The sequence below is a fragment of the Ambystoma mexicanum genome, chromosome 6p, assembly GCF_040938575.1.
Source record: "Ambystoma mexicanum isolate Mex_15411 chromosome 6p, UKY_AmexF1_1, whole genome shotgun sequence".
NCBI lineage: Eukaryota > Metazoa > Chordata > Amphibia > Caudata > Ambystomatidae > Ambystoma > Ambystoma mexicanum.
The window spans coordinates 713,909,114-713,922,580 of NC_090935.1; the positions used below are offsets into that span (position 1 = coordinate 713,909,114).

Below are 13,467 nucleotides of genomic sequence, written 5' to 3' on the forward strand. Positions count from 1 at the left end.
ATACAATGCTTTTTTGTCCTTTTCCTAGATACTGTGGCAGATCTTAGTTGATGCGCTCAATTAAACACAGACAATATTTGTTTTTTAAAACTATAGCTTTAGAAAAGGTGCTGGAAGATGCACATTTTACACAAATCTGTGAAGAACTGCCGTGGTTGGTTAGGAAAAATTCTATTCCAAACCCTCATGGAGAGGATGGCTCACTAACTACATATTCTCACAAAGTGACTAACCTTGTGAGTCAGCTGCACACATGGAAAATTATGTGCACAGGAAAGCCCAACCATTTCTATGCTTACCATTTCTGTGCTTGTTATTCAGGACCTCTGAGTTTGTATACTGGGAATTTTATTTGAGCATACATATCGCCATTACCGGCTCCTGCGCCATTGAGCCGCTAATAACAGATCACATGGCTCTACACGTGAACCTTTAAAATTGCATACTGGATGCTCAAATAAAATTCCCACTATACAAACTCAGAAGTCCTAAATAACACTATATGCACAACAGATCATTTAATCTACCATTGGGGAATGAAACTGATCTTCCAGCGAAAATAATCTGTCCTGAAGATGGCCCTATATTTGCACAAGTGTTCCCCCCCTTCCCTACCCTCCCCTATTGAATAAACTTCATCTTGACCCTGCCGTCGTGGAAAATTATCGGCCTATATCCCTTCTTCCTGCTATTATGAAATTGCTCGAATCCATTGCTACTCCTCATCTCTCTGCTTTTCTCGAAATGAATCGTCATCTCCACCACTTTCATGGAGTTTTGTCCCGGAATGGGTACTGAATCTGTCTTGGTGGCTGTTATTAATATTGCTCTGCTTCAGGACTGCAGAGAGGTTGGGGCCCTTATTCTCTGCGACCTCTTCGCGGCCATCGACACTATTGACCACCATAGACTGCTCCATTTTCTCTGTGAAGCAGGAATTTCAGGTACCCTCTAAAAGTGGTTTTCTTTTCTTTCTAACGGTGTTCAAACTCTCTCTCCCTCCATTTAACTCTTCCCCCACTAGTTTGGACTGGAAGTTTCCCTGGGATCGTCTCTCTCCCCTCTCCTGTTTAACCTGTACATGCTGGCCCTGGCTAAATTGATCTTCAATCAGTGTTCACTTTTTTTCCTATGCCGACGATACTTGGATCCTCTTTCCACTTAATGTTCCTGCGACAGACGACCGACCCCATCCACCCACACCCCCCAGAAGCTGAAGGACTCTCTCGGGAGTTGTTGTTAGGCTGGCCAACAACTGGCTTAAATTAAACAGAGGAAAAACGAGATTTTATCTGTAGGCACCAATTTTGCAGGGCAGCCCCGGACCTCCGAGTACTGGCCTACCTTCCGTGGGCCCTGCCCCAAACCCTCCTCTGCTGTTAAGAGTCTAGGAATTAAAATGATGTCCTCAGGCTCCAGAGAAGCTCCAGTTTTGGTGGTCTGTCAATCAGGGTTTGCAAAGCTTAAAGTTCTTAAAAAGGTTCTTCGTTTTCTTTTGTCGGTCTCCAGATCAAAAATGATCACAGCCGCCATATGGGATCAGTTGACTACTGTAATGTTATCTACCTCGGACAACCTGAAGCTCTGCTTTAGCGTCTTCAGATTCTTCAGAACTCAGCGGCTCGCCTTGCTCTGAATGCCCCCAGACTGACTCACTCAGAGGACCTTCTTCGCCACCTTCATTGGCTTCCTGTGAGGAACTGAGTTACATTTTAAATCCTCTGCCTTGTTCACCGTGCCACCCACAATGCTGGTGCTGAGTTTCTTCAATCTAGACTCCTACAAACCGAGTAGAGTCCTCAAAACATTTTTGTTCTAACTCCCTGGGTTGCAGTTCTCTCTTCTCTCTTCCCTTAGCACCTTGATGCCTTCTGGCTTTGCTCACGCTCTCCAAATCTCCGTACAATACACTGAAACTGCACATTCGCTGGGCACTCCAACAGAGGAGGCAATCCTTTTGCTCCTTTAAAGGAAAGATGTTAAGTTCCTCAAAAAGGTTCACCTTTCCCTATTGTCAGCCCTCACATTTCACCACCCAAAAGGCATACAGGGGATGTTCCCAGGCTTCAGAGGAGGAACCCAGTGTTGTTGCGTTCCAGCAGCCAGACCGCACCCGCTGGAGCAAGCCTGACCCGACTCCAGGCTTGTGCCCTTACTACAGCACCCCAGTGGGAGGCCGGTTATCACAATTTGTCAACCAGTGGCGCGGCATCTCCACAGACAAATGGGTGCTGAATATCACCCAATATAGAACTCCAGGGCAAATGCCCTCAGATCCATCCCTCCCGTCTCCAGACCGTAGCAGCTTGTAGCACAGCTACTGAAGGAGGTTAAAGCCATGTTAAACAAGGGGGCACTAGGACCGATCCCACTGTGCCTCTGGGGCTCCGGAGTGTACTCCAGATATGTTCTTGTGCGAAAGAAGGCAGGAGAGTGGAGACCCATTCGAGACTTAAGACGCCCAAACAAATTCCTCATCTCCCAAAAATTCAGAATGGTCACGTTGCAGCATGTGCTTGGCCAGCTGGAGTAGGGGGGGGGGGGGTTTCCTGTCGACCCTCGACCTGGATGATGCTTACTTCCACATCCTCATTCATCGCAAGCTCTGGAGGTTCCTGCGCTTTGTCGTTCAGGGAGAACATAGCAGTTCAAGGCTCTAACATTCGGCCTAAAATCAACTCCAAGAGTATTCACCAAGTGCTTGGTTCCGGTGGCTGCACACATTTTTCGCAAGCGAATCTACGTCTATCCCAACCTGGATGATTGGCTGATCTAATCCGGCTCTCGCGCATTGGCAGTTCATCACACTGTAGTGACTGTACAGGCTCTAACCGTTCTTGGATTCTCGATAAACTATGCAAAATCTTGCATAGTGCCAATCTGAGAACACGCTATTCCTGGGATCCCGCCACAACACACCATCGTATTTAGCGACTCCATCAGAAGACCGGCTAAAGTCCATCATTGGAAAGGTCCAACGGCTGTCGGCAGCTCACATTATAACAGTCTACTCCAAGTCCCTTCTGAGGATGATGTACTCATGCATCCATCTGGTGCCTTTTTGCAGACTACAAATGAGACCCCTGCATAAGTTTCTGGATGCCAGATGGAAACAAGTCGCAGGCTCATGGATGACCAGATAGACCTCAGTCCGGCCTACCGACATGTACTACGTTGGTGATCCATTTGCCCTCATCTCTCTTGGGGCGTTCCCTTTCACACCCCTGTTTATCAGGCAAAAGTCACAACCAACGCCCCGCTGGAAGGTTGGGGCGGCCACACGGGCCAGCTGTACGCCAGGGGACTGCGACTCCTGGAAGAGGAGGCGTTGCATATCAGCATCCTAGAACTGCGGCCAGTCTTCTGAGCCATGAAGTCTTTCAAGCCTCGGCTCCAGCTGAAGGTGGTCCCAGTCGTCAGACAACACAACTACTTTGTTTTGAATCAGGAAGCTGGGTGGGACTCGCTCGCCCATTCTCTCTTGGGATCCACAGAGTCCGGTGTCGCTGGGCCATTGCTCAGCTGATGTTCCGTTTCACCAGGCAGGTGTTTACAACATCAGACTCTCTCAGCAGGGATCTATGGTGCTGCCATTCCAGCAGGCCCATGTCTCCTCTTCAGCAAGTGGGTTCACTCTTCATTTTTGCCATGGCAGCCAACTCCAAATGCCAGATGTTTGCCAGAAGGTATCCTCAAGCTAAGAGCCTACGAGATGCCTTCTCGTTCCCTCGCGGGGAACCTGTTTCTGTACGCGTTCATACCAATTGTCCTGCTGCTACGTCTTCATACCAATTGTCCTATTGATCGTCTGATCAATACACTCAGACATTTCCGCTGCAGAATGATGCACATTGCATCGGCGTGGTCCAGACAGATTTGATATACAGACCTCCTTCGTCTGCCAGTGACTCCAGCTGTCAAGCTGCCTCCTCTTCTGGACATTCTTTCCAGGGAAGGAGGGTCAGTCCTGCACCACAAACCTGTAGCTCTAAACTTGGCGGCCTGGCTCCTGCAGCCCTAGCATTCGAACGCTAGTCGCACCCTCTTGAATGAAAGAACATTCTGGCTACAGCCAAGGATCGATGAACGCTTTCCTGCTAGAAGCACAAGTGGAAATGATTTACGGTGTGGTGCCATTTACAAAGGTCCTCTCCGCTGCAGGTCACGGCTCCACAACTTCTACCTCACCGCCTCCTGCTTGCTAAGTCTAGACTCGCCTAGGTATCTATCAAAGTGCATCTGGCCGCCATATCCCGGTATACTCGGGGCTCCAGGCTTATAGACTCGTGAAGGGGCCTCTTCACGATATTATCCACCCTCCCCCCGTGAAGGCTCCAGCTTGGGAGCTTAATGTGGTTTTATCAAAACGAATGGGCCCACCTTTTGAACCAATGCATCAAACCTCTTTAAAGTTTCTGCCTTGGAAGACTGCATTACTGGTCGCTAGCACCTCGTCCAGGCATGTCTGGGAAATTCAGGCTCTCTAACGTAAACTTCCCTATTTTCCTTTCACCCTTCCAAGGTGGTGCTGCAGACCCATCCGTACTTCATGCCGAAGGTCTCCTCGGATTTGCACTTGAATGGACCACCCGCGGAAAGGGCGTTAAATTCTGTGGATGTTTTGCATGCTTTGAACTATTATGTTGCACGCTGCAGACTGTTTTGAAAGACTTCTCAGCTATTTGTTGCTTTTCCACCTATGGGACATTGATAGACCCTGTCTAAGGCTTCCAGCTCCAGGTGGAATGACGCTTTTTCGCGCATTGCCATCGTCTGTTCAACAGACTGCTACCAGGCTGGTCGAGAGCCTGCTCCACCAGAGCCATAACATCAACTACAGCATTTCTCTCTGGTGTTCCCCTGCTCGACATCTGCAGGGATGCTACATGGAGGTCTACCCACACCTTCACAAGATTCTTTGTTGTTGACAGTGTTTCCAGGGAGGAGTCCCCTGTCTGCCAAGCAGTGCATAGCAACCTGTTTGCATGAGTCTGTTTCAGGGGTAAGTGTATTGCTTCTGTGGAGCCTTACCCCTCCCATAGTTGTGTATGTGTACTGCTGTGCATATTCATGAAAATGTTAATCCATGTAAGACCCCATGCTCGAGAAGGAACCAGTCACTTACCTGTAACTCGCATGAATTCACATGCAAACCCTCCCACCTTTCCCTCTCTGGCTCTTCTTGGTTCATACTGCCACTTTACGTGTGACCAAATCTGAATATGGCCACCAGGGGTAAAGCTTAAGATGTAATTGGCTGGGGCAGTATGACCCAAAGTGACGGCAGTAAGCTATAGAATCTACACACAGTTCTAGCCTTAAAGCAGAACTGCTTTAATATTACAGAGGATTCTCAACCTGACAATGGGAAATATTCATGAACCTGCTGGAGAGCGGGAGTTACAAGTAAGTAACGTGTTCCATACCACAACTCTTTAAAAGGTGGTGCACAGACTACCTGTAAAGGAGTCCATACGGTGAGTAACTTGTGCTTTGTATCTTTTTTTTTTTTATTACATTTATTTATATTCTGGGTCGAGAGTTGAAAAGCCAGTAAATTATTTTTAAAGGTGTTAGATTTGTAACTCCAACTGCCATGCTGTGCACACCATCACTTATTCATTCTAGTGAAATGAGTTTAAGCATTTATAGAAAATAACATCCACCCACTTATTTGCTTGCTAATGATTCTAAACCAAACTCTTCAAACTATGCTACAATTATGTTAAATCTATTATTTGTGTGTTTGATGAAAATTGAATTTAAAATAACTTCATATTGTATTCATTATATGTGAAACACTTTTCTTTTTTGTTTTAAAGGCCAAACTGTTTTCAGATAGTAGTTCAGCACTTTAGTGAAGAACATTACATCTTTTACTTTGCAGGAGAAACACCAGAACAAGCACAGGTGAGAGAATTTCACATTAAGAGAAAGCTGTTGACTTAATTGTATGACTTGTCTTAAATGAGGTTGTCTGTTCCTCGATTAGAAACTGCATGCGTCCAGTTGGTCTGTGCAACAGAGAACTAGAATTTGCAAAGGCAAATTTGTGTGAACCGCTTTCAATGTATATGTTCCTTTGTTTATAGATGGATGTTTTGTGATATGTTTTAGTATATAGGTTTTCAGGAATGTTTTGTATGTTGCTTCTGCATTAATTGCTGGAGTGTTGTGAAAAGGTGAGGCAGTGTTGCAATGTAGTAGTGACAACAGTTGTCTAAGAAGTGCCATTGTATGGCTTGGTACCTCGCTCCTATGCCAGACATTTGATGCATCCTTGTTCTCTATACTATAATCATAAGACATGGGTTGCCATCTCATGGTAGGTGCTCCCCACACAAGTCCGGTTTTGATGTAATATAACTGGGTGACGTAATGGTCCCAGGTACTTGCACTGGACGCATGCGTGCCCTCGTATAGCCAGAGTATAGACATGCATTACTACAAAAAGTATCAGTTGTGCCTTGAAATTCTATATGAAACAAGAGAGGTGATGACTGGAACGTTGGTAAATAATCTTTACGCCTGGCATTGATTGTAGGGCAACCCTCCAGACCATCGTTCTAGCCTACAACGCTATTACAGAAGGGAGAAAGACAATATGCAAATCCCACCCCAAAGAGGCAGTCCCTTCTGAACTGCTTGCTGTGATCTCTTCTGCACGAAAGCACAGGCTGCTCCAGGCATATTTCAGCCTCATGGGCCTCATCAGTCCCTTGCTCGTTGTGCCATATGAAACGTGCTTCATCTCATCAGCACCAACAAGGTTGAAACATGTCTGTAGTTGCTTGTGTTTCTGTGAAGGGGGGACATGACCTAGCAATTAAAGCTGGTCTGCTCCAATTGGTGGAAGTTTCAATTCAGATTTGCATATGGCTAAACCCCTTGTACAATAAACCAAACAGACTAAAAATAGTGGTATGAAAGGTTGGCCAGGCTGTGGATGGTTGCCCAGTGGTTAAGATTAATTCCAAACCTCCTGTCACAGGTTTTGGTTACAGTTGGATATTATATATTTCCATAATATGCCCACTTACTCCCATCATACACAAACATGCCCTCATGCCTATGTAGGCTCATGTACACTTCCACACTTGGATACATGCTTACACACAAGAATTCATCCTTCAAATGGATTATGTCCTCCAATGTATTTCTCATCTTTGACATGTTAGTGTCCACAGCTCGGCTGCTTCGAATATTTTTTGGCAGTGTGTGCCCTGCGTCGATGGCGTCAGGTCGATGACGTCACCCTTGACCTCGAAGGCCTCCGTCAAGGGTGACGTCATCGGATGTTATAGGTAGCACGCACGGCGCCCGTAGCCTCAGTTCTGCTTTTCCGCAACGTGTTTGTTTCATGAAACTCAGCACGCCTCGTACCTTCTTGTATTTGGTCCAGGTTCAAGAAATGCCGGGACTGCGGATACAAGATGTCCATCACAGATCTGCATAGTGTCTGTCTATGGTGCCTGAGCGGGGGCCATGACACGGATATGTGATCCAAGTGCCAGTCAATGACTGGAAAGGCCTTGCGGGAAGGAAAAGAGAAACTCAAGGTAGGCAAGGTGTCCAAGTCCCATAAGTCCCGACCTGCTGGGCCTTCGACCGATGAGTCGAGAGGTGACTCTCTCCTCAGAGGAAGAAGGCAAAGCGTTCACGGTCCATGAGTGGTTCCCGCCACTCATCCGAATCGTCGAAGCGCTCGAGGAGAAGGCACCGCCAGTCGCCTTCCTCTTCTTCAGGCGGCACCCCCTAGAGGGGGAGTTGCCTGTCCAAACATTCGACGCCCACGGAGTGGGAAACTTTCCAGGTGAAAATGCTTGACATTTTCAAAAAGCAGGGCAAGGCCCCGTCCGCGCCTTCTGTTGAAGCCGGCAGGGAACTGTCTCGGCCGGATACTCGTGCACCCTCAAGCCTGGCTAAACTGCACGATCCTCATCGAGAGGCTTCAAGGCCTTGTTAGGACAAGGTTGCTAAGGAATCCTCGAGACGTGAAGCGAGGTCACAGTCTTCGTCTCCATCAAAACCGTCCAAACCCTCAATGCCATCAACGCCATAGTCTATAGTGCCTGTCGTGTCCTCCACCCCGATCAGGCCATTGATGCCTTTGGCACCGGTGTCGACGCAGACGGCGCCAAATTTACCGGCGCAGCCCCTGGCCAAGGTGGAACCACCTAAAAAGGCGACTTTGAAGCCTCTGGCTGTGGTTCCTAAGAAAAGGTGTACTCCTTTGCCGAAGGAAGACTTTAAGTCTCTCACCTCAATTTTTGAGGAGGAGGAACACTCTGATGTAGGTGAGGCTCCTTTTGGTCTCCAATTTGGGACTCCTAAAGTGCCAGAATGCCTCCTCTCGGTCGAGAGTAGGATGCAGGATCTTTGTGACCACTTTCATAATGCAAGTGGTATAGGCACTTCTCCTGAGCTGGAGTTCGGCAGACCCTGGTGAGCATGCCGACTCCTCTTACCAACGCCTTATGTCGAGAGTGGCCATTGCCCACTGAGATCCGGATGATCTTGCAGACATTTTGGATCAGGGTCCGCTTACAGATCCCATATTGTCATTTCATGTGGCTCTGCAGAACCGGATGGCTAAAAATTGGGAAACCCCAGAGACTAAGTTGGCGGTGAACAAGTCACTGACCAGAAAATACCACCCCTCCAGTAGCGACCCCGGCTATCTGTCGTCTCACCCCACTCCTGAGTCTGGTGATCCAGGCAGCCACGGCTACCTCGAAACCGGCTGCGTACCCTAGCACCCCTCCGGATAGGCATGAAAAGCGCGTTGAGGGATGGGCGCGCAAGGTATTTTCAGCTGGGAGTATGGCGTTGAAGGCAGCCAACTCCTCTTTTGCCTTGGCAAGATTTTCGTGCACTCTGTGGGATTTCATATGTATGGCGGCTGAGCATATTCCCGAAGTGGAATAAAGGGAACGCTTCCTAGCTATTAAGGACTGCAAGGAAGCCATGTGTGAATCCTGTCAGTCTGGGTTGGATGTTGCTGACAGTGTCAGCAGATCCATGGCTACGGGCACCATAATATGCAGATTTGCGTGGTTGCGGAAGTCTGGTTTTGCACCAGATGTGCAGGCTAGACTTCTGAATATGCCATTTGACGGGTCTCCCCTTTTTGGCAGCAAGACTGATGAGAGCCTTGAGAAGCTGCAGACCTCTAAGGCAGCCGCCAAGTCTTTGGGTGCCCCAGTTAGGCAGCATCAGCCTTTTCGTCCTAGCTGACAGCAATGGAGGGGTAGATCCATTCGTTACTTCTCCTCATTTGGAAGGGCGAGAGGAATGGCCCGGCCAAAGAGGCCAACATAATTTTCCTCGTAGTGGTAGAGGTGCCAAAGCCGCTGAAGCAGCAGCCTCTTTGCCATCAGGCTCTGCTGCTGCCGCTTCAAAACCGCTCTGAGGACTTCGGTCACAGCTCACCAGTGGGGGAGGGCGGTGCAGGCTGTCTCAGCACCAGTGGAATGGGGAGCCGCTACTTCAGATGCTTGGGCTCTGGAGACAAGAGCCTGCGGGTACTGCCTTTTCTACAGAAGCCTCACGACAATCCACCTGGAATACACTCTTTCATGGTTCAATATCTGCTCCTTGTGCAGGAAATATTAACCCTGCTAGAGAAAGGCGCCATAGAACCAGTGCCTGTAGCAGAGAGGAACAAGGGCTGGTACTCCCCTTATACTCTTATGTCCCGTCCCCTTACTCCATACTGCATGGGTGTCACTTCCAAGGGACGGGAGATGGAACCTTTTTCACCAGAAAAAACCTTCTTCCCCTTTAAATTTAGAGGCCCGTGGGGTTGCGGCCCTAGGAGCATGCGCTGCCATGACTCCGCCCTCGGGTGCCACACCCCAGTCAACTTTTCTGCATCGACAGGAACAGGCCAAATTCACCAGCGCTCGTGGTTTTGGCTTCGGCCATGTAATTCCACGCGGGTACATACAGGTACTCAGTCCTCAGGCGTCACACTCCTCCCCGGCGCATGTCGACTTCCACATGGTTCAGCAGGTGTACATCCTGTGATGGGCTCTTCCCAAATTCAGACCCCACGCCTTCTGCCTACGTTGCCTTGGCCCAGACCACGGTTGGCAAGCTTATACAGCATGCAACTCCCTGTCATCGAGGTCTCTGAAGAACAGACTAGTCAGGTGGCAGGAGCTCTTCCAGAAGTCTCCTCCTGAGGACCTCAAGGACTTTGTGAAACATTGATCCAGGCCCGAGGTAGGGCCTCTATTTTCCATCGCACCACGCAAAGGGAGACTCCTTCCCAAGGACTCGCCTGCACGGGAGGGACCACTCAGGTCCTGGTACCAGCACGTGCACTGAGGCTGCTTCAGCTACCGGCATACAGGCGGAGGGATCCTCCGATCCTCCCAGTGACCGTGTTGAGGGATGGAAAGTTCTTGTACCGGGTCTCCACCTGACGAGCTCCGCCCTTGTGCCGGCATTATGTCCGAGGGGCCACGCCCTATTACCGGCAATACGTCTGAGGGGGTACCTAAATGCAGCTCTTCCAGGCCGAGGGTGTCGCACCTACCGGGTTTAGGCCCGAGGAGCAGGGTAAGCCTCTCGATCCACACTCAAAAGTCTTGGAAGGAGGCTGGGCCCAGCAAGCCAAGCAACATGAAGCAGGCACGAGACGGGCACGCAGCAGGCAGCTCGACAAAATGGCCGCCGTACCAGACATCAGCACCCGTCAGACGCCATTCTAGGAGTTCGGTGAGGAACGAGTGTCAAGGTGGGACTGGCCTCAACCAGGTACATGGCCTACAGCCTGTCCTTCATTTGTGCAGGGCAGGTTCCTGCTACATCCGAATGGGCAGGGTATGCAGCAGCTCCAGCAGCCTACCGCTGCCCCGTCTATATCCCCTACCACTCCTCCGGCCTGTGAAGACCGGTTCTTTAAGAGATTCTTCGGGCTCATGAAGTCCCCTCGGATGGGGGGGGGTTATCCTCAGGGATTTCATCAGGGACGTGCTCCCTCCAATGCCTCCAGCACCTTAAGCTCCTCTGCCGGCGCCCCCGGCCCCGGCACAGCCTCTGGTTCTGGCCCCAAAGCCGATTCCTCAGGTGTTTCCGTACTAGCCTCCTCCACAGCCTCCGGTCCCGGAATCCCAGCCGCCGGCTCCAGCAACTCCCACCGGCGCAGGACCCTCCTGACACGGATGATGAGGAGGAGGAGGAGGAGGAGGACCCTGATATGTCAGCCAAGGCCTTCCACGAAAGTCTGGCAGGGTTGGCGGAGTACCTGGGCCTGCCTCAACCCGAGGTCGAGCAACCGGCAGAGGTGGTCCTTGCTGAAGTCCTCACGCAGCACCCCTCTGCCAAAATGGGAATTCCACTGCAGACCGATGTCGTCTCCCTGGCCAAAAAAGGGTTGGCTCAAGCCCCAGTCTGTCCAGCCCGTCAATTGACGCCTGGGCGCCAAGTACAGGCAGATGGAAGGGGATACTCTCTTGCTATCGGCCCATCCTCAGCCACACTCCTCAGTGATTGCTGCAGCATCACTATACTCCAAGCCTCAGTCGTCCTCTGCTTCCTCCTCTGCGACGCTGCTAGGCAAGGAGGAGAAGGTCTTGGAGGCTTACGGGAAGAAGCTGTATTCCAACACGTCCTTGCATCTTCGTCAGGACAGTGCCGATGCCATGTTGGCTGCCGCCAACCAGAAGTTATGGTGGGAAATTGCGGACTTCCTCCCAGAACTCGCAGAACCAATCGCGTTTCAAGGCGGGACTGGCCTGGCCAAGCTGGTGGCACAGGATGTCATGGAGTCCACCGTGGCCCATATTGACACCACTGTGCCATTTGTATTGCCATGGACATGAGAAGCCATTTGTATTGCCATGTACATGAGAAGGACAGCCTGGCTCCGTGCAGTGAAATTCAACCCAGACGTCCAGGAACGCATCTTAGATCTTCCATTCAAAGGGGGTGACCTCTTTCACTCCACAACGGACGAGGAGCTGGACAAAAAGAAAAACAGCTCACAAATGGCCAAGTCTTTATCCATCTTGACAAAGACCATGCCCAAATCGTACACCCGGTCACAGCAGCTCTCCAACAAAGGGTGTACGTACGGAGGGTTCCGCGGCTTCCAGGAACAGAGGTCCAGGCAGCCGGACTACTCGCCGACACCAAATCAGCGCAAGCAACAAAAGGGAGATGAGGGGGGGCGTAGGAGCTTTTTCCACTCCCCCTCCTCCGCAACAGCCTCTGAGGGAAAGAAGGCATTACACGCCCCTTCGGCTCCACGTGTCTCCAGTGGGGGAGCAGGCTTGCTCTCCATGCACATTTCTGGCAACAGAATTTTGCGGCCCCCTGGAACCTCTGTAGTATCCACAGGGTACCGCCTACCCATCCCATCCCAGCCTCTCCTCCCTCCTCGCTCCTCCCCTCCACTCCCTCAAGTTGGGACAACAACTCTTGTGGCGGATATCTGCTTGCTCGTAGAGAGCCAGCCTCCCAGCGAGGCTTGGACTTTTACTACAGGATTTTCACCATTCAGAAAAAGAACCAGGCGGGCCTGAGAGTTGAGCGGGACCTTTCCACCCTCAAGCTCTCCTTACCTCTACAAAAATTCAAGATTGTTACGCCAGCTTTTATAGCGGAGACATTGTGCAGGGGAGACTGGATGTGCTCCCTGGATTTGAAGGACGTGTACCGACACTTCCCGATTTAGCAGCCCCATCGTTCTTACCTAGGGTTCATGATCGTGGGCTACCATTTCCAATACAAGGTCCTTCCTTTTGGCCTCAACTCTGCCCCCAGGGTCTTTACCAGACTCATGAATACTGTGGCTGCCCTCCTCAGAGCGCAGGGCCCCCACATCTACCCATACTTCGACAACTGGCTCGTCAGGGCTACATATCCAGAAGCGGTTCACCACTCTTCCCATGTCCTTATGAATACACTGCACAATCTTGGCTTTTTGAACAATCTCATGAAGTCACAGCTGCCTCACCAGGGACACGTGCTCCGAGAAGGTGTTTCCATCAGAGGACAAATCACGGCCATCAGGAGGGCCACAACTCACTTCCTCAGCAGAGAGGTGACCTCGGCCTGGTGGTACCAGCATCTCTTGGGTTTCTTGGCGGCAGTCCTGTTAGCCGTCCCACACACGAGACTGAGGATGAGGAGGATTCAGCTGCACTTCGTGGCTTCATGGAACCAGGAGCGGGGCTCCCGATCTCAGATGATCAACGGTCCTCCATCTCTCTGTCCGGACCTCACATGGTGGTCCAGGGATTGCAACCTACGGACGGGCAAGCCCTTCCGGCCTCCCTCCCCGCAGGTCACCATCACCACGGACGCCTTAGTCGAGAGCTGGGGAGCCACCCTGGACAATCTCTCGGTCCAGGGCACCAGGGCTCGACAGGAGCAGGAATACCACATCAATTGGTTGGAGCTGAATGCCATCTGGCTAGCGCTCAGAGTATTGCTTCCACCTCTCGGGGGCAAGGT

General features: G+C 50.7%; 1 protein-coding gene across 4 annotated transcripts in view; it reads left to right on the forward strand.

The window, feature by feature from the left end:
- Window positions 1-13,467, forward strand: part of RASA1 (RAS p21 protein activator 1) — a 1,760,251-nt gene that overhangs the window by 557,425 nt on the left and 1,189,359 nt on the right. For all 4 annotated transcript variants that reach the window (XM_069627585.1, XM_069627584.1, XM_069627586.1 and 1 more), the window contains exon 12: window positions 5,823-5,910. In XM_069627585.1, coding sequence (XP_069483686.1) covers window positions 5,823-5,910 — 88 coding nt within the window. The remainder of the gene's footprint in view (window positions 1-5,822; window positions 5,911-13,467) is intronic.